Source organism: Hesperophylax consimilis, chromosome 27 (genome assembly GCF_061612785.1).
Source record: "Hesperophylax consimilis isolate HC1 chromosome 27, BYU_Hcon_1.0, whole genome shotgun sequence".
NCBI lineage: Eukaryota > Metazoa > Arthropoda > Insecta > Trichoptera > Limnephilidae > Hesperophylax > Hesperophylax consimilis.
Genome location: NC_142862.1, coordinates 25,952,665 through 25,977,156, shown reverse-complemented (window position 1 = coordinate 25,977,156; position 24,492 = coordinate 25,952,665). Strand labels below are relative to the sequence as shown.

Sequence of the window (24,492 nt, the reverse complement as noted above, 5' to 3'; positions counted from 1 at the left end):
AATCTTATCAAAAAACAGTTTCCACATGAATTGATCTTAACCTTTCCTCATCTGTGGTGTGTATTTACTACACATTGCTTCTAATAACTTTAATAACTCTATAAATTAATTCAAAAAAATAAATTCTGGGTTCAGATTTTAGGTATTCCTCCGCTATACATTTATGCACTGAATCAAAAAAATAATATATTACATAGTTTTCAAATTCAATTAAAAATCGAGAGTTTTTTGTTAAAAATCGGGAACAAATACACCAATACAATCAACCGTGTGATACTAAATACGCGAAGAGTGTGCGAGGAAATGACACGCTATTGATGTCCCGCTTTAATTCGCTATGCGGGAACATGAGACATCCACACTTCTGCAGTTGTAGTTTTTGATTTAGACCATCGATACCTACGACCGCACAGCTGTGTTTGTGCCAGCCGCCAGCCGCTAGCCAGTTGGCCGCGAACCGTCGTTAGATGTGGACCCCTCGCACGTTTCTTTAGCATCTGCCGATGGTTTTTTCATGTTTTCAGCAATTAAATTACAATTATTATCACTTTTGATATAAAATATAATAAACATAATCGATTAGCTATGAATATTCATATTTTTCCGATATTAAATCGCTTATTTTGAGATGTGTATTGACTACACAGCACCGTAACGCGTGTATTTTTTTAGCACAGTAAGGGAAAGGTTAAAAATAACCCCCTAATCATTCATTTTACGTGTTACAATTTCAAGAATCAATAACTGGATATTGCAATGTGACCAATAGTTTATTGTAGACATCAGTCAATGATTAAAAAGTGTCTTGAATATTTCAATCTTCAAAATGACATTTCTTGTTCGATTTCAGATCAGTGGACCGTTGGAACAACAGGAGGGCTGGCAGCACTTTGGTAGTTCAGAGGGGAAATTCAGGTTGGTTATCTTGTCAATAGATGTCACTTCATATTCAATAGAATTTAATTTATATACTTATAATTTTTTTATAAATAATTGTTACTACGCCCATAGCACAGTGATCTATGCATTTTACTTCCAGTTGGGAGGATGTGGGTTCGAATCCCATTGCAGTGCAAAAAAATTTTACACAGTTAAATTTTTTTATGCAATCTGTAGATTGTGGTGTTGATTGCTAAGTCTAATAGAGTCTACACAATTTACTGCTGTAATAAAACAATTGAATATCATACATATTTATCTGCAGTGGAAAATATTTAATTTGAATTGTACTACAATCTAAACTTTTTATCGTTACAATATCAAAAAATTTATTTGTTCTTGTAATCAATCGAACGATTGTCGAGAAATTATGGTAAGTTTGCAAAACGTCTTGAGCCATTGCTCGCCATAATGTGCCAAATTTATGTAGGTGCTAAAAATATGGTATAAATGGTGATATCTTGATGGATTCATTGGCTATACACTGCAGTTAGCATTTTGTATGTTTATGTATTAATATTTTGAGGAATGATATTAATTAAATCGAAAATCGAACTCCCTTCGCTCGAGTAGGTAAGTAAAAATTATACATACAAAAAAATTAAACTTACAAAAAAATTAAACATTCAAAAAAATTAAACATACAAAAATATTGTATTGAAATAATTTCATTTTAAGATTTTTTTCCCACTATGCACGAAAAGAACAAATTGAGATAAAATATTAAAATTAATTATTTTATTATTATTAGTATTTTTTTTTTTTGATAAATGATTAAAATGTTTTTGCTTTTCTGGGACTGATTGTGATAAGTTACCGAAACTTAAAGGAAAACTAAGGTTTCCCTTTTTGTGGAGTTAAATATATATAATAACGTCGTATAATTTTTCCCCACTTACCGGAAAGTGCTTTAAAAGTGTTCAAATTTTTGGGTAATTTAAAAATGGACTTGTCAATTGATTTATTTGAATTTGAAATACAAAATTTACCAAACATAAATTTAAAAAAAAAGACTCGCCCATGTGTGTTTGAATTTGAGATATCTGCAAAATTTACTCAAATGATAATCAGGGAAGGGCAGTGAGAACGCAATTAAGGAAGTAGCTAGACCTTAATAGTAGACAAAAGAGATGGCCTCCACGGTTGAAGGTTAAGGCTCTCGACTAGGAAGCTGGAGGTCGCGGGTTCAACTCCCTGCATGCGCAAATATATTTTATTTATTTATAAATAATATATAGTATATTTGCGGCATGTTCAAGAGTGGAAGATACTCTCAGTATCGCCCTGGTGTAAGACCATCATTCAGAATTGAAACTTTGCTTGAAACGGTTTTGGCCGTGTTTGGTGACCAGATCTGAACAGCCAGGTACCCCACCTTCCTCTCACCATTTCCTTCCCCCATTTGGGATGCCATAGTCTCACTGGTTCCAGGCGGTTGGGAGCAGTTGGGACTCTTGTGAGGTTTCACAAAAAATAAAAAAAAAAGCTGGACCTTAACAAATTCCAATAGGAGACAGCCATCAGAAGAAGATATTGTTGTGAAATTAAATTTATCAGCAATTATGTTTTTTAGATTAAAGAATAACGCTAGAACCTGCTGCCTTATTTTGTGTGGCTACTTTGTTATTGCTAAAATTTCTGTAAATCAATGTTTTATAATAAATAAATATATACATATATATATGATTGAAGAAGAAGACAATTGTAATAAAACTAAACGAAATATGAAACAATGATTTGAATGAAAATTTGTACCAATCAAAAAAAAAATAACATTCATTTAGACTTGTTAATCCAAGACACTATCTAGGTTACAAGCCAATTCTTTATAAAGTTGTTAGTCCAAGACACTATCTAGGTTACGAACCAATTATTTACAAATTTGTTAATCCAAGACACCATCTAGGCTACTAGCCAATTCTTTACAACTTTGTTAATCCAAGACATTATCTAGGCTACTAGCCAATTCTTTACAACTTTGTTAATCCAAGACACTATCTAGGTTACAAGCCAATTCTTTACAACTTTGTTAATCCAAGACACTATCTAGGCTACTAGCCAATTCTTTACAACTTTGTTAATCCAAGACACTATCTAGGCTACGAGCCAATTCTTTACAACTTTGTTAATCCAAGACACTATCTAGGTTACAAGCCAATTCTTTACAACTTTGTTAATCCAAGACACTATCTAGGTTACAAGCCAATTCTTTACAACTTTGTTAATCCAAGACACTATCTAGGCTACAAGCCAATTCTTTACAACTTTGTTAATCCAAGACACTATCTAGGTTACGAGCCAATTCTTTACAACTTTGTTAATCCAAGACACTATCTAGGCTACTAGCCAATTCTTTACAACTTTGTTAATCCAAGACACTATCTAGGCTACTATCCAATTCTTTACAACTTTGTTAATCCAAGACACTATCTAGGTTACAAGCCAATTCTTTACAACTTTGTTAATCCAAGACACTATCTAGGTTACAAGCCAATTCTTTAGAACTGTGTTAATTCAAGACACTATCTAGGCTACTAGCCAATTCTTTACAACTTTGTTAATCCAAGACACTATCTAGGCTACTATCCAATTCTTTACAACTTTGTTAATCCAAGACACTATCTAGGCTACTATCCAATTCTTTACAACTTTGTTAATCCAAGACACTATCTAGGTTACAAGCCAATTCTTTACAACTTTGTTAATCCAAGACACTATCTAGGTTACAAGCCAATTCTTTAGAACTGTGTTAATTCAAGACACTATCTAGGCTACTAGCCAATTCTTTACAACTTTGTTAATCCAAGACACTATCTAGGCTACTATCCAATTCTTTACAACTTTGTTAATCCAAGACACTATCTAGGCTACTATCCAATTCTTTACAACTTTGTTAATCCAAGACACTATCTAGGTTACAAGCCAATTCTTTACAACTTTGTTAATCCAAGACACTATCTAGGTTACAAGCCAATTCTTTAGAACTGTGTTAATTCAAGACACTATCTAGGCTACTAGCCAATTCTTTACAACTTTGTTAATCCAAGACACTATCTAGGCTACTAGCCAATTCTTTACAACTTTGTTAATCCAAGACACTATCTAGGTTACAAGCCAATTCTTTACAACTTTGTTAATCCAAGACACTATCTAGGTTACAAGCCAATTCTTTAGAACTGTGTTAATTCAAGACACTATCTAGGCTACTAGCCAATTCTTTACAACTTTGTTAATCCAAGACACTATCTAGGCTACAAGCCAATTCTTTAGAACTGTGTTAATTCAAGACACTATCTAGGCTACTAGCCAATTCTTTACAACTTTGTTAATCCAAGACACTATCTAGGTTACAAGCCAATTCTTTACAACTTTGTTAATCCAAGACACTATCTAGGCTACTAGCCAATTCTTTACAACTTTGTTAATCCAAGACACTATCTAGGTTACAAGCCAATTCTTTAGAACTGTGTTAATTCAAGACACTATCTAGGCTACTAGCCAATTCTTTACAACTTTGTTAATCCAAGACACTATCTAGGTTACAAGCCAATTCTTTACAACTTTGTTAATCCAAGACACTATCTAGGTTACAAGCCAATTCTTTAGAACTGTGTTAATTCAAGACACTATCTAGGTTACAAGCCAATTCTTTACAACTTTATTAATCCAAGACTATCTAGGTTACAAGCCAATTCTTTACAACTTTATTAATCCAAGACACAATCTATGCTACAAGCCAATTCTTTAGAACTTTGTAATCATTCAAAAAGATAACTACTAAAAATATGGGAAAAATTCGTTGCCAGATAATATTGTTGATTCTGAATTTGAAATATGAGATTTACAAAAATGACGTATTAGGTCAAAATGGTTGAGTGATTAAAGACGTTGTTCAGACAGAGATCCTGGGTTCGATTTCTAGTTGAGATGGTTAGTTTTATTTTTCTGTGTCTTGTTCTGTTTCATGTTTCGTTCAGATTTATTAGCATTTTCTCCTTCTTCAATGTCATATTACATTAATGGTTTATGTTCTAGAAAGGTTATCCTTCAAAAGTTATTGAAATTAAAATTTATACCAATAATTTTTTTTTATATATATTTTAGACTACTACTGCCATCTATCTGTCGTATCGGGTACTTATCAATCAGACCTTGTATTAAATGAGGTACATGTTATTTATTATTCACTAAGAAAATTTGTGTTTTATGTAATTGTTCTAAAAGCTAGGCTTTACATTTTTATTTCACCGCAATATTACAAAATGTATATGTAGAATCATTTTAAAGAGATTCTTGCTTGTGTAGTGGTGTACTGTATCGTAGGACTACTGCGGGGTAACGGGGGACTGCTGGCGAGTGTTTCAAACCAGATATGATTTGATATTTTCACGGCCAAAAGTATTATAGTGATTTATTTTTGGGGCATTATGCTGTGCCCTGATGATGAACACTGTAATGCTGTTCAAAATGTTGGCTAAAGAAGGAAGTAGCGCAACATGGCTTACTACAATTTGGGAGGCAAGTATGTGTACTGTCACCTTGCAAACCATTTATTGTATAACCAACACCCCCACCATAGGTCACCAAAAGTTGTTCTTTACGTTTGGTGACTTAGCAGGGGTGGTTTGTGGAGATCTTTTGACCTCTCCAGCCAGACTCTCTCGACCCATCGCCTTGCACAGGATTGTGAGGGATGGGTTCATACGTCTGTCACTCCTGGCCACATTGACCCCCAAATTCCTATCCACCCCTCATACCTTTTTTTCCTTCATAGACATCCTCTCTTTCCTTTCCCTAAAAAGTCCCTCCACACAGCATGTCCAAAGATGAAATAGGCCCTGAGGGATTTTTTTTTCCTAAAACCTCCTATGTGGAGCTAATGTTAAAAAAAAAAAAAAAATATCCATAAATTTAATCACTATATTACATTCAAAGTGTGCTCTTTAAAATGATTTGCCTGTACTGCGAATTTCGATCAATATTTACGTAATATTATTTTAATTTAATTTGTAGTGTAAAATCATTAACGGCCGTTGTTCCTAACTTTTTGAATGACAAATCTCAGGCTCCGATCAGCCAAGTGATTTGTTCAGTAACGTTTGATTCGCCTGTTTCCAAACGTCTTTACCGTTGATTATCTTAAATGGCCCTGCCCACTATCATAGATCAATAAAATGACATCAAAGTAAAAACTTTCAATGTTAAATTAATATTGATGAATTAATTATTGTATTTATTATTAATGCATATATATTTTTTTTAAATACTGTAATACATAAACCGATATATTATATTTTTTAAACATACGTATGTAATATGTTACAATTAAAGTGTTACCTTGACTTTAATGTCACTGTTGCGAAATTTTTTCACTCTGTTGACATTTTTTATAACTAGTCATTTACTGAGGCAGGCTTAATCCAGTAGTTTGGCTTAAATTGGTTGATCGCTCAGTCGTCACCTTTCAGTTGGAAAGAGCGTAGTTGTGCATTTAAACAATGTTGAAATAAAATTTCGGCTCAACCGTTGATCAGTAGGATTGGGAACAACGGCTGTAAGTGTGAGAAGTTTCTTGCTGAATACTCACAATTTTGTTTTTTACCTGTAGCACCTATCCCCTCTTGAAATGCTTGCTTTTTTAAAGGCAGCGGAAACAACCTGAGATTATTAAGAAAGCAGTCCTCGGGAGGAAGCGTTGATAGCAGCCAGCACTCGATAGGATCCTCCACCCCGTATCTCAGTAGAGGTAATTAGTGCAAGGACTTAGACATTCAAAATGTAGTATTTCTAGAACGCACCCTTCATTTTTGTTATCGCATTCACTCACCGTTCAACTCCATTCAAAATAATAATAATAACGTTAATTATTTTTTCGTTCGTTGTTTTGTTTTTTTTTTTAATTTTTAGTTCATCAATGGAAAACATTAAGATTTTGTTTGGCTGTTGTAATAATTTTGTGTAACAATACTCACACTTAGTACTGATTCTTCGTCACCTAGTTAATCCTAAATTAAAACTGAGTAGAACCTCAGTGTGCCTTTGTGTAGGGCAAGTTAAATTTAACCTATCCAGCATAGTGTTGTTGTGTAACAATACTCACACTTAGTCCAAGTTCTACGTCACCAAGTTAATCCTAAATTCAAACTGAGCAAATCCTTAGGTTGTCTTTTGTGTCAGGTTTAAGTTAAATTTAATCCATCCAGGATAATATTAATGTTGTGTAACAATACTTACACTTAGGCCCGATTCTTCGTCACCTAGTTAATCCTAGATTAAAATTTGAGCACGACCTGAGAACTATTTTATGTCGGGAATAATAAATCTGTACAATCCATCGACCAACATTATCTAGACAGGGAATACCCTGAAACCAAAATAAATTTGTTTACGATTAGTCAAAAAAATCGCAAGAGGAAAATTACATAGCTTTTTACTTTTTTTTGAAGCAAATACTATGGGTGTGACATTATATATTAAATAAAAAAACACACTTAGTAAAGCAAAACTTTTTTATTAAATTAATAAATTACAGCCAACCAGGTTTTGCTTATTTTAAGCTCCGTCGGGGCTATTGATAGACATATACCACTGTGGAGTTTTCTGTAGGCCTTTTTAAGATATACAATTTCGTAGTAAATTATTTGGATGTATCTCATAAGGTTTAGCCAGCGTTAGCAATGTAAGGGCCCGAAAATAATTTTTTTACTACTTGATTATAAAACATCAACATTTCTATACTTTCTATAAATATAATATATGTGTATTATATATATAAACCTTCCAGAAGGAATTTTCTAAATGATGGTGAAAACCCCGTCACAATCCGCTGCGTAGTTTAGAAGAACTAAGCACACAAACAGACAGACTCGGATAGCGACTTTATTTTATAATATTTATAGATACAGAAACGTATATATTAAACATAAGAAAATTCAATGTGAGAAAGAGACAAATAGAGATAAAGACACCTTATTGGTGACAGAGATACAAATAGAAAAGAGGGAGACAAAATATAAGGGGAGGGGGAAACTGTTTTCCCCCTCCTCCTTCCTACCCTTTATCGGGATCATTTTTCAAACATGAAATTGAGACGTTCAGATATATTTTAAATAGGGGTAGTCCTAGACTTTATCATTGACAATTTAATCAGCAATATGAATTCTTAAAAAAATGCAGGGTTTTCCAATAAGAGGTGTTATTTTGATATTCAAAGAAACTTTTCCCGTAAAAGATCAATGGTTTCGTTGCTTGTGTAGCACGTAGCGCCGTCTTGTTGAATGTAAACGTTGTCAGATCAATACCATCCAATTCCGGCCATAATCGTCTCTCGATAGCGCAATCCATTCACCGTAACTGTTGCTCCAGCCTCATTTTCGAAAAAGTAAGGTCCAATGACTCCGCCGGACCATAAACCGCACCAAACAGTCACACGTTGAGGATAGAGAGGCTTTTTAACAATAACTCTTGGGTTTTCCGAACCCCAGATGCCACAATTTCGCTCGTTGACGAAGCCACCGAGGTGGAAATGGGCCTCATCACTCAAGATGATTTGCATTTGATTCACTCAAGTGAATTTTAATAATTTCAATGCGTTGTTGAAGCGTGTATCGTTTTCTACTTGTCAAATGTCAAAAAATGACAGCTTCAAAGTAACATCTACCGAAATAGCGGGCAATTCAAAATAACACCTCTTATCGGAAAACCCTATATACGTCACAAATAATTTTGAAGAACCATTTAAAACAAATGTAATATCCTGCATATTAGTGTTAGAGCTCATCCATACATGGCGCTCGAGATTAGTCTGTTAGGTTTCTCATAGATGGCGTTTAGCTGTTGAGTATTGTAGAGACTAAGTGTAGTAAATAAATAAGGTGGGAACTTCAAGGTCAGGATCCAGATTATTCTAACTGCCTGCTACCAGACCTTACCAGACCTGACGGCTCACTAGCAAACACCGCCACCGAAAAGGCTAACTTATTAGGGAAAATGTTTGCGGAAAACTCGACCCTCGACGACGGGGGTGCTGTTCCGCCGTCGGTTCCTCACTGCGGCTTCTATATGAAAAAGCTGAGGATCCGGCATCGGGATGTACTCCACGTCGTACGGGGGCTCGATGTTAACAAAGCTAGTGGACCTGATGGAATACCTGCCCTGGTATTGCAGAGGTGTGCTGCGGAAATAGTTCCAGTTTTGACAAAGCTCTTCAAAATGTCCCTGAAGTGTGGCACTGTGCCCTCTGGTTGGAAAAAAGCGGTAACTCACCCTATTCCCAAGAAAGGTGACCGCTCCAACCCGGCCAACTACCGCCCCATAGCGATCACATCAGTTCTGTCCAAAGTGATGGAACGTGTGATCAACGACAAACTGCTCACATACCTCGAGAAGAACAAAATTATCAACGACCGTCAATACGGATTCCGGCGGAACCGCTCGTGCGGTGATCTTCTCGCGTATGTGACGCATGTTTGGGGGCGGTGCCTGGAACGTCACGGTGAGACCCAAACGGTCGCACTAGACATATCCAAGGCCTTTGACCGGGTCTGGCACCGAGGACTTGTCAACAAATTGCATTCTTACGGACTTCCCGCATCCCTGTGTACGTGGATTGCTGACTTTTTAAGGGATAGGTCGATTCAGGCGGTTGCTGACGGTTTCACCTCTTCCTCGCACTCCATAAATGCTGGCGTCCCACAGGGATCGGTTCTGTCTCCGACTTTGTTTTTGTTGCACATCAATGACCTTTTGACATGTGCACCGATTCATTGTTACGCGGATGACAGTACAGTTCATGATAGCTTTTTGTTTGACAAGCCCCCAAAGGGCACACAAACTCCAACGGCTCGGAGGGCTTTGAAGCAGAGAATGGACGGTTATCTCGAGAGTATTTCCTCCTGGGGTAAAAATAATCTCGTCGAATTTAATGTTTCAAAGACCCAATCCTGTCTGATTACGTCTAAAAGGGATCCAAATGATAATCTAGTCTCCTTCAACGGAAGCAATCTTCCGAACAGGCCTTCCATTGATATGCTTGGTGTAACTATAAGTGACCAGCTCAGGTACGGGGGCTCCATCGAAGCCAGAGTAAAGTTGGCCTCTCAGAAGCTGGGCGTACTGTACAGGGCCCGCAGATACTTTAATAGTACACAACTGCTCACCCTGTACAAATCGCAAGTGCGCCCTACTGTCGAATTTGGCAGCCATCTCTGGTCTGGAGCCCCAAAATACCTGAAAAAAACCCTTGACTCTGTGCAGAAACGGGCGGTCCGTTTGATAGATTCCCCAATCTTAACAAACGGACTGCAATCTTTAGAGCACAGGCGTCAGGTAGGTATGCTGTCCTTGTTCTATCGGTATTACAATGGAAGATGCTCTGAGGAACTAGCGTCATTGATCCCTTCGGCACCGGTGCGTAGTCGGGATACACGCCAAACGCGCGCCCAACATTTGTACACAGTTGACACTTGTCACATGAGAACGGGTCGCTTCTACGATTCGTTCTTAAGTTCAACAGCTCGGCTGTGGAACGAACTGCCGGCCTCTGTGTTTCCTCCCTCCTACAACATGGGACTCTTCAAGACCCATGTTCACTCCTTCCTCTCCAAAAAAAGACCCTCCACACAGCATCCCCAAAGATGACATAGGCCCCGAGGGAAATTATTTTCTTCTGGGCCTCCTGTGTGGAGTAAATATAAAAAAAAAAAAAAAAAAAACTAAGATGTTAGAGCCCATTGTCAATATATCACATTAAAGTTCCAGTGTTTTTTTTTAAGCCGGAGTTTTATTTAATAAGAGAGTTTGAGCGAAAAACCAGAGATACAACAAAAACTAACAATTGACAAAAACTCCAATTCACCTATGGTGCCAATGTCCTGCCCTGGTGGGAACTAGGCTCAGATACCTGGGGAGACATACAGTAGAACCAGAAGACATAGCCACATACCCAATGACAACCCTGGGGAACTTTATTAAAGGGACTGTGTTGTTGTTAAAGGATTGAGGTAAAAAGGGAGATAGCACAATGGGCCTATGGACTAAGTGCTCACGGGAACAACACGGGCACAAGCCGTTATTGTACGCAGCTTGTGACGTGTGAATGTATTCAAGTTCGTAAAACAGTAGTTTTGTCAAATACAACGGCTTTGCATACATCGTGGTGACAGAGTTGCTCATGAAGTTAAGTTCTTAAGTTCAACTCCAAACCTGTGATGCGTGCCTTTCTGACTCCCTATTGGCGACCAAATTACATCATGCGATTTGTTTTTAACTTTGGGCTCTGTGTTATTTAGGAGTGAAGCGTGCTAGTCTGTCTAAGTGCGGCAACGGAATTCGATAGGGAGTTGTGTTAAGAAATTACTCATAAGTGGGCCATATTCGTCTTGTATAACCTAACCTAATCTAACACTTAACCCTTTTCATCCAAATTAATTTCTATAGATGTAGTAACATTTTTATATAATTTATTTACTTTTTTAGTCTGTACATTTGTTTAAGTATTATATAAAAGCATCGGCAAGTGACAGTATTTTCGATGGCATGAGCTATATCGTTTATTCAATCGGTTCCAACATGACGGCAAAAAATTATTAAAAAAAATATCCTTTTCATGTTGTAAAAACGATTCTGGTGTACATACTACAGGTTGTCCGGGTAAAGTGCACAAAAAACTTATTTATCTTTTTTACTTCTGCCATCATGTAGAATCACTTGATTGTGCACTTAACCCCCTGACACCCTGTATTTCAGATCAACATTGCGTCACCCCAGTTGGACAAGCTTCTAACTGACTTTTTTTTTTCATAAATTACATTTGAATGCAATCATTTCTATAACCAAATAACTTTCAGAGATATCTGTGTTGTACCAGGTTTTTAAAGCTTCCATTTATTTTACAAGGTTCTAACATCACTTGGAACCTTTTGCAATTGCCATTTTTTTTGTACCTGACAGTTGATCGTTTTTAGTGTAATTCGTTACTTTAGTTGGACAGGGTTCTAACTTCGCCTTACCATGTTCTGAGGTGTCAAAGTTTGAGGTTCAACTTTATGAGTTTAATATATTTTAAAGGTAAAGATATAATTAGAATGTGACCCTATCGTGGAATGGCATTAGGGGAATGTAGTTAGAACCTTATGCAATTAATTATTATGCCCTAGCTAGTTGCATATGGTTCTATCTGCATGTTTAGGGATTTTAAAAAATAGATAAAATCCTATTTAAATAATTTCCTTTAAAATATATGTTAGACTAAAATCTATACACAAGAATCAACGTCAAAATGTTTATTTCTAGTAATAAAATTTGAAAGCGTATTTCAGCACCTTTCTAAAACAGTATTTAGTTTTAGGATACATTCAGAAATATTCCATACGGTTTTCTCAATCTCAGCCTTCTCCCCACCACCGATTTGTCTTTGGCCGAATGAATATAACATTGAGTATTTGATTCCAGACAACAGCAGCGAGATAGTGCCCGCCCCGCCTTTGGAGCCCACAGACCTGGATAAGTTTGTGAAGGAGACGCTGAACAAGAGCTACAAGGACCGACTGGCCCTGCTGAAGTTGGAGCATGAGATGATGATGTTGATCAAGGATCCCAAGTAAGTTAAGAATCCATACGTCACTTGAAATGAAATGACCGGGTACTGTTCCCCAACTTCCTCACAACATTCCCCTATTGAGGTTGCCACAGTCCCACTTGCTCCAGAGGGTTGGGAGAACTTGGAGACTGTCAAGTTCTCAAAACCATAATTGCCGAGTTATTCCGCAAAATTTTGCTATGTGCGCGAGCCAGGAGTAAAAATTCAAATGATGACGTATTCTATTCAGTAAGGGGGTGTTTCACTATCTCTGATTATGTTCTGACTAAGCACTAATCCGCGGATTAGTCATTTTTTCGTTTTCACTATATCTGAATAACGCTAACGCTCGGGTTAAAGTTCGATTTGACTAATCAGTGCTCGAACCTCACGTTAGGCGCTATTCCTCGAATCAAAGATGGCGTCAAAACATTCCGAGTTTGACAGCTGAGAAGTGAGTCGAATTTTGTTGAATGAATTTGAATGCTTGTATGATCCATCCTGAATTATTTGATTGTGTTCAAAATAAGAAACAATGTATTAATTCGACACGAATCTATCTAAAATGACCTGATAAACAACATAACATAACCAAAAAAATGCACACTTCGCGGTGTGCGGACTGTGACGCATGACAGCCGTGGCAGTAGATGGAGTAACTGCAAACATTTTGCGATGTTGCCAGACTATTTCGAGTGTTATCTATCCGGAAGCTCGAAACAATGGTGAAACGGTCGCCGTTGAATAACAAAGTTATTCTGATCTTTAAAGCCAGCCAACGGATAGCTAGTCAGATATTTAGCCCGACATAGTGAAATACCCCCTTAATGCGCAAAACCAGGTGGTGCAGGTTGTCGGTTTTCTGGTGGTTTCCTCCAGGTTGCCTAAATAGTCTACAAATTTGTTTTTAGGACAGGTCTATTTATTCTGATGTCAGTGTAAGACTTGTTGTAATGTAGGCATTCTTATTTAATACCTTGTTAAGTTTTTTTGAAATAACTTAATGAGTAAAACCTCAAATTGGAATATTTAATTATTTAACATTAATGTTGGTTGTTCTTATTCGAAGTATGATACAATTATATGACCGAAGGATATAGGGTCCCATTAGCTCAGTTGGTAGAGCGAAAGTCTTGGGTTCAAGTCTTAGATGCGACTGTATAATCTTCAATAATTAAATTTTATGTTAGCTGCTATGCATACTTACTCTGTGTTCTGTTTTGTCGCAGTTGCCGCACCCTGAAGTTCCCGCAGCTGTCCTCCTACAGCCGCATGCTGGTGCACCGCTGTGCCGACCTGTTCTGCCTGAAGCACGGCCTGGACATGACCACCAAGCAGATTGTCTACGTCACCAAACCCGCTCCAGGTAAAGTTACACCGTCCGTCAGCGGCCGAGTTGGCATCGCGTTCTCACCCTATCCCATCAGGTCCCACCCAGGCGTAGTGTGTTCAATTTCTCGGCTGGCCAAGTCCTCCTTCACAACACAAACAACATTTTCCGCTTACTGTGGTGTTAGTAGGAGACTTTAAAATATTGCCAGGTTATTCGTAACCCGGGAATGTTTGTCTTTCTTTTTAAAATTAAATAAATAAACTTAAACCAATAGCACTTCATATTAAATCACTGAAATGTGGTTTAACCTCATATTTAAACACAGAATTGCAGTGTAACCTCATTTTTATTCCCAGTAATACAACTTAATCTCCCTTTTAATCATGAAGGTATAGAAGTCAGACTATGGTTGTGGCTCCATTCTATTCTGATGTCAGTTGCCTGTTGTCTACCGTGTCAGCCTTTCTGAGGTGTAGAGAAATGATTACACGTTGATTACGTATTCATTGAGTGAAACTAACTAACTAACCATCACGCCGTTTCTCCGCAGGGGTAGGCAGAGAGGACGGGCCACCAAACAACTCAGTCTTGGCACACACTCATTGCCTCATTCACATTCATACATTCACTTCTATTAGATGAAATTACCGAACCGATACTCTTTCTAATAAACAAATCTATTACGGAAAGCAGATTTCCATCACAACTCAAAATAGGGACTATTACACCAATCTTTAAATCAGGAAATCGTACAGATATCAATAACTACAGACCAATCACAATCCTGAACACATTATCTAAAATCTTAGAAATAACAGTTAAAACTCAACTCATCGATTACCTAGAATCAAATAAACTATTATCACCAAAACAATTTGGTTTCAGAAAAAATCTAGGAACATCCAACGCCATAGCTTTAGTAATTGAATATATTAAAAATTCTCTAGATTCACATAAAAAATGCATTGGAGTATTTCTCGACCTTTCTAAAGCCTTCGACACAATAAATCACCAACATCTTTTTGAAAAACTAGTTAACATAGGGATCACTGATAATGAACTGATATTCTTTAAAAGCTACATGGGAAATAGAAAGCAAACTGTGAAACTTAACAACATAACCAGTGAGTGTATTGATGTCAAATGCGGGGTGCCTCAAGGAAGTATTCTGGGTCCGATTCTGTTCCTAATATACATTAATGATCTATGCCACATAGAATGTGACGGAGAAATCATAAGTTTTGCGGATGATACTGTTCTCCTTATAAATGGGAATAATTGGACAGAAACATTTAAGAAAGCAGAAGACACACTAAAAAGGATTAAAAAATGGCTAGACTACTATTCACTTACACTAAATGCTAATAAAACCAAATTCATCACTTTCAAAATAAAAAATACAAAAAACTCTGAAGAAAACCATAACTTGAAAATTCATAGCCCGCATCACTTAAATGAGCATTGTAATTGTCCCTCATTAGAAAATGTTGACCATATAACGTATCTAGGTCTAAAAATAGATGGGAATTTAAAATGGACCAATCACATTAGCTATTTAGATAATAAAATTAAAAAACTTAGTTATTTTTTCAAAACTATCAGGAATGTGCTCATTAAAAAAGACTTAATCAAAATCTACATGGCTCTCTGCCAATCACTGTTAGAATACGGTATTATCGGATGGGGCAGTGCAAATAAAAACATACTAAATCCACTTATCAAATCTCAAAAAGCCATAATGAAAATTATACTGAAAGTTCCTGTAAGAACTAGCACTAACGAAATCTTCACCAATCTTAACATCATGTCTATTAAACAACTATATTCTAAAACTATACTCATTTACATTCATAAACACAAAACACAAGAAATAACAACAAACACGTACAATAGAAACACTAGATCTCATGATCAAAAACTTATCCAACAAATAATTACAAATACAACTTTTGGGCAAAAAAGCTTCTTATATCACAGTATTAAACTCTACAACAAAATACCACTCACATTCAAAAACCTCAACACTTTAACATTTAAATCTGAAATAAAAAGCTGGATACTTAACATAGGAAGATCTGAAATAGAAAATTTACTGAAATCAAACACAGACTAAAACAGAATCAACTGAACTATACCAAAAAACAGTACCTTACTTATTTTAAAATTACTTAAAAAATATATATATACTACATTATACTTTGTTGTAATATTAATTTCTTATAATTAAATTATAATATGTAAATGACATCCTCAGCACGGGAGATCCCAGTGAGGATATCATTATATCTATGTGTTAATAAGAAAAGAAGACAATAAATCATTATTATTATTATTATTATTATTATTATTCTGACTCTCGACATGGCCTGACTCAAGTATCTAGTAGATTCACTTGGTCGTGCCATGTCTTCCTCGGGCGTCCCCGACTTCTGCTACCATTCACATTTGCATCGTATATTCTCCTTACATTCCTTTCTTCGCTCATTCGCTCTACATGCCCAAACCATGAGTGAATAAAATAAAAAAAATTGCTAAAATTACACCTAGTTTTATACCTAGTAAAATCCCCATCTCATTACTACCGCTGATGATTAGTGTCCTACGTTGAACTCCATTAATGTCATAGAATTTAGTACAAATTTTATTGCCCTCTGTTTTACTCGAACGCTTCGTCAGCGGTCTTGGGAAATTCCTACATCCAGATAATGTGGCCGTCACCCATAGACTTCTTGAGTTTGATGAATTCGGTACAGCTTCTCGTAAATGTAGCAATAGTTCATGTGCGCCGATACTTGTTTATTGACCTCCTCAAAAGTGTTATAGAGAGACTTGAAACCATGTTCCATTTTGTTTAGGGGAGGTATTTGGTGCAGAGAGGGAACTCTTGCGTTCAACAACCTCTCACAAACCATTGTTCGGATTACCAAACCTTGCTAAAATTTGTCAAACACCGTCTAGTAAGTCAAAGCAATCTGACAGGCTGCGAATAGTTTTTGTGAATGGCTTTTTAGTCTTAGTTTTAGCTGTAAATAAGCATTTTAGGTCATTCGGCTATTTGATGTGTCGACAGCCGCTTGTAAGCGACTGTTTGACCCGGCCAAGCTATGACCTCCAGAGGCTTCAGTTGAGTGGAGCCTCTTCGAATGCCTAGTATCATGTAATGTAGGTGTATTTGTTTGTTTCCAGGTACGGCCACCATCCCGCAGCTGTGCCCCTTCCAGCAGTGGTGCACGGAGCAGTTCTGGGGAACGCCCGGCTTCGACTCCAGTTTCTGTGAAAACTCGCCACAAGCCAAGTGAGTGTCTGCCTCTTTATTCTACTTCACTAAATTCAATTTAATATTGTTGTCTGTGCTTACCAAGGAAGAGAGAACTCTTGTTGGCTTTAATGACTGGATTCACAATTGAGAAGTCTACAACTGGATTGGTTTAGAAAAAAGCTTCGAGATGCTCCTTGTCTTATACTCATGTCGCAAACAACTGGTCACACATAGTCCGTAAACCTACTGAAATCACGAGACCTGCGTCGCCATCAATCATTGTTGAAACCTCACTCGCAATCAAACAGTATCTGTAGCTGTCATTTTTGTATCCTGACATTCTTTGTCGACTATTTTGTTCATAGCATTGATCTTAAGCCAATGCATTGTTACAAAATGTCCAACAATGTCTCAGGTAAAACCTTTTATTTTTGATATCTGTTGACACAACTAAATGCATCTCCCTCCAACGTATGTTCCTGCGTTCCTCCATCCAGTTACCTAATTACCTGTCCTTTTCTGACAGTGTGGAGTACATATCTACCTACATGAGTGATATTACAACAATTGTACATTACCAGTCTATTAAGAAAGCTCGTGCCGTGAACATCCTAAGTGCTCCCTCAGCGTGTATCATATTGAATCTATTACGGAAACTTGTGCAGTGTCATACCGTCCGTATGGCCATAATATCGATTTGCAACAAGACGTGTACAAGACCAGGGGTAAGTCAGAATCCCTTCCCAATTTCAACTGTTAACCAGCTATCCCACAGTATTACAGTCCACTTTATGAATAGAAACACAAATTGATTCGCAGACAGTATTTGCGACTACAGATATATCTACTCGTAGTTCTTCTTCATATGGTGGAGGAGAGGTTATGAAGGTCAAAGAGAAAATCAAAAGCTTTCTAGCTAGTCAACAGCTTCCGGAATCACAGTTGTTGTGCCTCCGAGAAACTGTGAAGGGGTCATTCTTTTACGATGTGTTCAGTTCGTTGTATTTGTCATTTAGGCCCCATACGCACAGCGACTGTGGCTGCACCAAATTTTTTGTGGATCCTTCAATCCCTCTATTTACCCCCAGTTGTTTGGCGATCAACAAACTGAACTTTTCCTGTCATCTGTTACTCATTGGCATGCTAGGCCACTCGTTGATGTCTTCAATTCACTCCCTGCAATGACATTTAAACTATTTAAGTGTTGCCGTACACCGGATGTTTAATGGTTATATTTTCATCTTAGGTCAATCCTGAAGAGGGACGCACACTCCTTGGACGAGGAGGCAGCAGCCCTACAGCCCAGTAAGCCTACCGCACGCTCCAAGAGCTTTGAGCAGCGTGAGGAAGAGTACTCCAGAGCCAGACGGAGGATATTCAACACTACTGTGAGTTATAGTTGTTTTTATGCAACCAGTCAGTCAATCCCAGTGTCTCGTGGAGTCATTCTGAGACACTGGAGTTATTTGTGAGTGAGTTTGGGATACTTAACCTCTATCCGGAGTGTGTCTAGAATACTCCTCTATCCTAAGTGATTTTTGGATACTCATCTATCTTGAGTGTTTTTAGTGGTTTGATAAATTAACCTTTATATTGAGTGAGTTTAGAATACTTACCTCTATCCTGAGTGAATCTAGGATACTTCCATCTATCTTGAGTGTGTTTAGTACACTTTAATTCTATCCTGAGTGTGTCTAGAATGCTTGCATCTATCCTGAGTGAATCTAGAACTGTCTTTACAGTATTTATAAATGTTGCAGGAGGATGGAGTGGTGACATGCGACTGGCTGGGAACTGAGAACGATCCGGAGAGGCCAAGACTGCTGATGCCTGAGGGAGACAGATCTCAGAGGGCTGGACGACTTCTGAAGGTGAACTCCTACACTCTTCTACATTGTATTCTTTATAATTCCCCTGAGAATAACTGACTAAAAGTCCTTATCTTATTTCAGGTGCAATCTCTGGAGAGCCGCGAGCCCGCGCCGGTTATCCGCGGCATCGTCAGCAAGGCGCACTCTTTCGGCGGTTACGGGGACCGGCGTGAGGGTATCCGCAGGGAGGACTCCACCGCCTCGGCTCACAGCGCACCGCCTACCAGGATCTTAAGCCAAAAAGGTGAACTATTGTTTTCGTGTACGGCATCCCCAATTCTTGGGCTACTAATATTCTGAGGTTAGTGGGAGTTTAAAGGGAAAGGAGCATATGAATGTTGTGTCATATCACATCTCCTCTAAAACACCGTTAACAGACTTCCCTGTGAATGTGTTAACTCCTCTGACTAATTTGTTCAGTTTTGGGAACAAACCTGTAGAGTCAATTTGTTCACTTTTGGGAACAGCTCATATGATCTTGTGTGTATGTATCTCCCTTACCGTCATAGTTAGAAATATGAACTAAATGGTGTTAGAAAGAGAAAACACCAAGCTTTATATTCAAATCTAGAAGTTAACCACAGAATAATTAAAATGTACACCTCTACAAAACCAAAGCTTCCGACTGCAATTTGAGAATAATTTACAAAACTTTCTGAATTTTTATTAATTATTTTTTTATTTAACAACAAAAAAGTGAGCTGGCAGTAATGTTTTGTCTAATAAAATGTGTGTGTTTTTTTTTTCATTATCAGTAATTTTAGTCCAGTGTTTAGATCTAAAAACGTAAGGTGAGCCATTTTAAAAACTTTTTTATGGTTGATATCAAAATTTGAATTGAAATTATAATGTTTATTCAATAAAATTTTAAAGCATATTTCATCACCTTTCAAAAACAGTTTTCGGATACATTCAGAAATATCAGATTTTATTGCAAAGTGGAAATACTCCGACCTTCTACATAATGTGCCAGAGTCCTGAGGGGTTAAGATCTATTGTTTTTGTGTGTTTCCAGGAGAGTTGGCAATCAACAACTGGCGTCTGTCTCCGGGGAACAGCTCGGGCTACAGAACCCTGAGTGCTCGCAGTGACTCCATTACACCGTCTCCGACACCCAATATGACTGGTAAGTCTTTACACAAGGGACTGTTATGAAAACTGTACAAATTAGTCACATTTTTTGTTTCAAAGTATGGAAATGGTTGATATTTTTTTTTTAAAGAAAGACAAACATTCCCAGGTTACAAATAACTTTGTCAGTATTTGAAAATCGGCCGCCCCTTCAAATCCGAGTAGTATCTTAGGAGTAAATTCGTATTAATTTGAATTATTCCTTTTTTTTCACGGCCGATTACCGTCGCGGCCGGCCCTTTAAATTCAGATATTCAAAATAAATTCCTAAAAATGATTTATGTTTACGCGTAAGTCGAGATTTTGCGGCCAATTTCGGTTGCGGCCCACCCTTTAAATTAAGATATTCGTAAAAATACAAAATATATTTCCGCGTAAATTGAAATTTCGCATCCGATTTCCATCGAGGGAGGCCATTATTTCGTAGCGGCCGGCCCTTTATTTCGTTTATCTGAATTTAAATTCTTAAAAATACAATATATTTCCGCGTAAATTGAAATTTCGCATCCGATTTCCATCGAGGGGGGCCATTTAAATTTCAGATATTTGAAATAAATTCGTAAAAATGCGAAATATTTACGCGTAAATCAAGATTTTGCCTCCGATTTCCGTCGCGGCTGGCCCTTTGTAATTCAGAAATTCGAAATTTAAAAATTTTATGTGGGTATTTTTTTGGCGAAAATTTCGAATTACGCGTTTTTCGAATTATCGGGGTTCGAATTAACGGGGTTCAACTGTATCATCATTTAAAAAAATTTATGTGAAATCATCATGTAAAAATTACAATTATGTAAAAATAATAATTTTTATTTTCTAGTTGACATGAATGCAGGCTCTGCCCAGGGGGTCCTTTGGGCCATCACCGACATGGGTTCTGTGCCCCCGGGGGCCCTCATCATTCACCCTCCGGTTAGTAAAAATCCACATAGATGTTTGTTATACATATATGGTTTCCCCATGAGAAGTTTTGCTTTATCTTTTACAGTTCCTTCAAGGTAAACCTTTAAGATATTAGATAATTTCACTATTTTTGTGGTGGGTGTGAATTTGAAGGATTCACTCGTCACTTGGGAAAAGAGAGACCCCACGTTTAGAGATAATGTCGAAAGCATTATTGTGATGTTATTTTTGGGTTATTATGCCATGTTGGGCTTCCTTCTTTAGCCAACGTTTCGGTGTCTATCATTAGGGCATGTGTGTAGATTGTGATTTATGTACAAAGTGGTACCGCGTTGCAAGTTAATCCTCTTAATGTGGTTTTTTGTGTTTAGTTTTGGTGTAGCCATCTAATACATGATAACAAAAACTGTTAAACTTAGCCCCCTCATCCCTATTAATATTAATAGGGTTTTTGTGGATTTCAATTGCCTCTGTAATTAGGTGCGCTCGGTGCGTTTTGGGCCTTCCCAACACGTTCAGCACAAATCCAAAGCAATGACCGGTTTCAATTATTAACTACTCGGCACACTGTAACGCTGTCTGAAGCGTTGGCTAAAGAAGGGAGAAGCGCTACATAATTAATCACAATAATACAGCCGTGAAAATCTTAAATATGTGTTAAAAAGTGTGTTATTTACTGGTTATGTTTTTCAGACGGGCCAACCTTTGTTCAACAGTGACGGTTCAGTCTATTATTACGATCCGGAACGTCCTCCATCTTCTTTGATGACTAAATCACAGGTACATAATATGCACTACCCTGTTTGTTCTATCTGGAAATATAAATATGCCAAATATAATACGGAAATGCATACGCTATGTGCGTACAATGTTCGCAACATGATCTCTGTAGTCGAGGGGCAAGGCTCTTCTGATCAGCAATCCGGAAGTTGCTGGTTCAAATCCTGGCTTGCGCAAGTAAAGTTTATTTAATTATTAAATAATTAAAATGGAACTCATAGCAAAAGAAGAGAACCCAAAAAACTTCATTAATCAGCTGATATTACCCCCTACCGATTGATTTTTTTCATATTTGATCTTGTTGGGGACGGAAAAGGACCGTCGCACCGCGAAATACAATAGGAATGGAAAGTTCGGATATGCCGACTTACCTTTTTTCTATTCTTCCGCGTTTTCTCTCCTTTGCGCTGGTTCAAACACAATACACTAATTTTCACCAAAATGCGCGAGCTCACGATGGCTTCTCAAGTGTCGACATGGTCGAAAAGGGGGCTCCGTAATCAGACACAGCTTAGGTGTTGACAGGACGATTTTTTCAACTGAACTGAAGTTACACTAAGTCGGCATAGGAATTGGGTCGGTGGGCAACAATAAGATTCATCAAGGAAATCAAATCAAAGGAAAGGTGTAGGTAATACGATGCTAGGTACCAACAGATCTAGAGAATTCTAACTTTGGATTCGATTTACTCAAATACAGAAGTTCAAATCAAGAAAAGTTTGTGCCACAAAATCAACTCCAAATGTGATGTAGATTTACCAGTTTCGCGCTTGTACTACGAGTTTCTGGACACCGTGTATAGTATGTATATTTGCAGCACCCTCCAGAGTGGAAGATGCTCTCATTATTCATAAAGCCATAGAACTAGCAGTGACGAAATCTTCAACAATCTTATCAGCATGTCATTTAAACGACTCTATTCTAAAACAATACTCCTGTATATTAATATACAAAACGCTAGAAATAATTAGAAACACTAGACGAATACAACATTTGGGCAAAAAAGCTTCCTATACTATGGTACTAAACTCTACAACAAAATCCCACTCTCATTCAATAATCACAGCAATATTATAACATTGAAAAAAAAAACTGGATACAAAACATCGGAAGATCAGAAATAGATAATATACTGGCACTAAATACAGACTGAAACCGAAATCGCAATAAAAAAACACTGTGCAATAAATAAATTTGTAATTATCTCAGAAAAAACACTGCAAAATATATTTACTTCATATTATCTGTACTACTAAATTTGAATAATATGTAAATGAAATCCTCGACACGGGAGATCCCAGTGAGGGTATCACTATCTCTATTTCTTACAAAAAATAATGCAAATAATAAAACTATCATTTTTATATTATTAAATATCGCCCTGGTAGTTTGAGCATGTAGAGCGAATGAGCGAAGAAAGAAGTGTAAGGAGAATATATGATGGGAATGCGAATGGTAGCAGAAGTCGGGCACGCCCGAGGAAGACACGGCACGATCAAGTGAATCAGATTCTCGAGTCGGGTTATGTCAAGAGTCAGAATAATAGAAGGGTATGTATGAATGTGAATGAGGCAAGAAGTGTGTGCCAAGACCGAGTTGTTTGGCGGTCCGTCCTCTCTGCCTATCCCTCCGAGAAACGGCGTGATGGTTAGTTAGTTAGTTAGCCCTGGTGAAAGACTACCATTCAGAATTGAAAAGTTGCTTGAAATGGCTTTGAATTGATCTTCCTTTTTCCCTTCTCCGTCTTTTTCTCCTCCTTACTACATTCAACCTCACAACTTACCCCCGATTGGGGATGCCATAGTCTCACTGGCTCCAGAGTTAGGAGCAGTTTCTGTAAATTAACTGTTAACTTGGCGCACTAAAGTATTAATTACGGCTTTCTTGCAGATACAAGTAGAGGGCGTGCGAGTGCTGACTAACCCCGAGAGGCGGAGAAGTCGCCTGGAGAAACAGAGAGCAACCCTTAGTCCCGGGACGGAAGCCGACACTAACACGTACGTTACCAACTTCTTTTACAACAGATTCTGTTTTCATAATAACTTACTTGTTATTTTCAAAATTATGTTTTTGTAAATTATACCGTCTTATCAGATAATGTTTTTCTGTTTTTATAAAAATAGTGTATAATCTACTGTAAGTAGTTTCCCCAGAAAAGCTAGTTTTTTTAAGAAAAATGATTTTTTAATAGTATGCTTAAGGGCTGGCAAACCAGAGGTTAAGGTTAAACGCAACGCTCGTTGTATTCTACGTGTTCACAGATGGCGTTAATTAATTAATTTTGTTTAAATACGCTTTTGCAAGGTATTGCTTTACAATATTAAGACAAATCATTTGTTTGCGCCCGTATATAGGCAATATGAATATGAATCAATAGTTTTGTTCGTTTAAAGACTTAATTCTTTCGAGAAAGGCACACAAATACAATATTTTACCGATGATTCAATCCAATATTGTATTTGTATGCCTTTCTCGATAGAATTGAGTTTTTATATGGACAAAACTATTTATTCATATTCATATTGCGTATATGAGTGCGCAAACAAATAATTTGTCTTAATACTGTAAAGCAATACCTTGCAAAAGCGTATTTAAACAAAATTAATTAATTAACGCCATCTGTGAACACGTAGAATACAACGAGCGTTGCGTTTAACCTTAAGAAGATAAAATGATGGAAAACTTATACTTTGGATGTTGC

At 37.2% G+C, this 24,492-nt stretch overlaps 1 protein-coding gene across 1 annotated transcript in view; it reads left to right on the top strand.

The window, feature by feature from the left end:
- enc (R3H domain containing protein encore) overlaps nucleotides 1–23,889 on the top strand; it is a 118,099-nt gene extending 94,210 nt beyond the window's left edge. The window contains exons 8-20 of the mRNA XM_089648351.1: nucleotides 851–915; nucleotides 6,584–6,685; nucleotides 12,391–12,538; nucleotides 13,747–13,883; nucleotides 17,037–17,145; nucleotides 18,356–18,497; nucleotides 18,870–18,980; nucleotides 19,062–19,224; nucleotides 19,996–20,106; nucleotides 20,929–21,020; nucleotides 21,705–21,791; nucleotides 23,682–23,788; nucleotides 23,886–23,889. Of these exons, the coding sequence (XP_089504477.1) occupies nucleotides 851–915; nucleotides 6,584–6,685; nucleotides 12,391–12,538; nucleotides 13,747–13,883; nucleotides 17,037–17,145; nucleotides 18,356–18,497; nucleotides 18,870–18,980; nucleotides 19,062–19,224; nucleotides 19,996–20,106; nucleotides 20,929–21,020; nucleotides 21,705–21,791; nucleotides 23,682–23,788; nucleotides 23,886–23,889 (1,378 nt within the window). The remainder of the gene's footprint in view (nucleotides 1–850; nucleotides 916–6,583; nucleotides 6,686–12,390; nucleotides 12,539–13,746; nucleotides 13,884–17,036; nucleotides 17,146–18,355; nucleotides 18,498–18,869; nucleotides 18,981–19,061; nucleotides 19,225–19,995; nucleotides 20,107–20,928; nucleotides 21,021–21,704; nucleotides 21,792–23,681; nucleotides 23,789–23,885) is intronic.
- The last annotated feature ends 603 nt before the right edge of the window (nucleotides 23,890–24,492 follow it).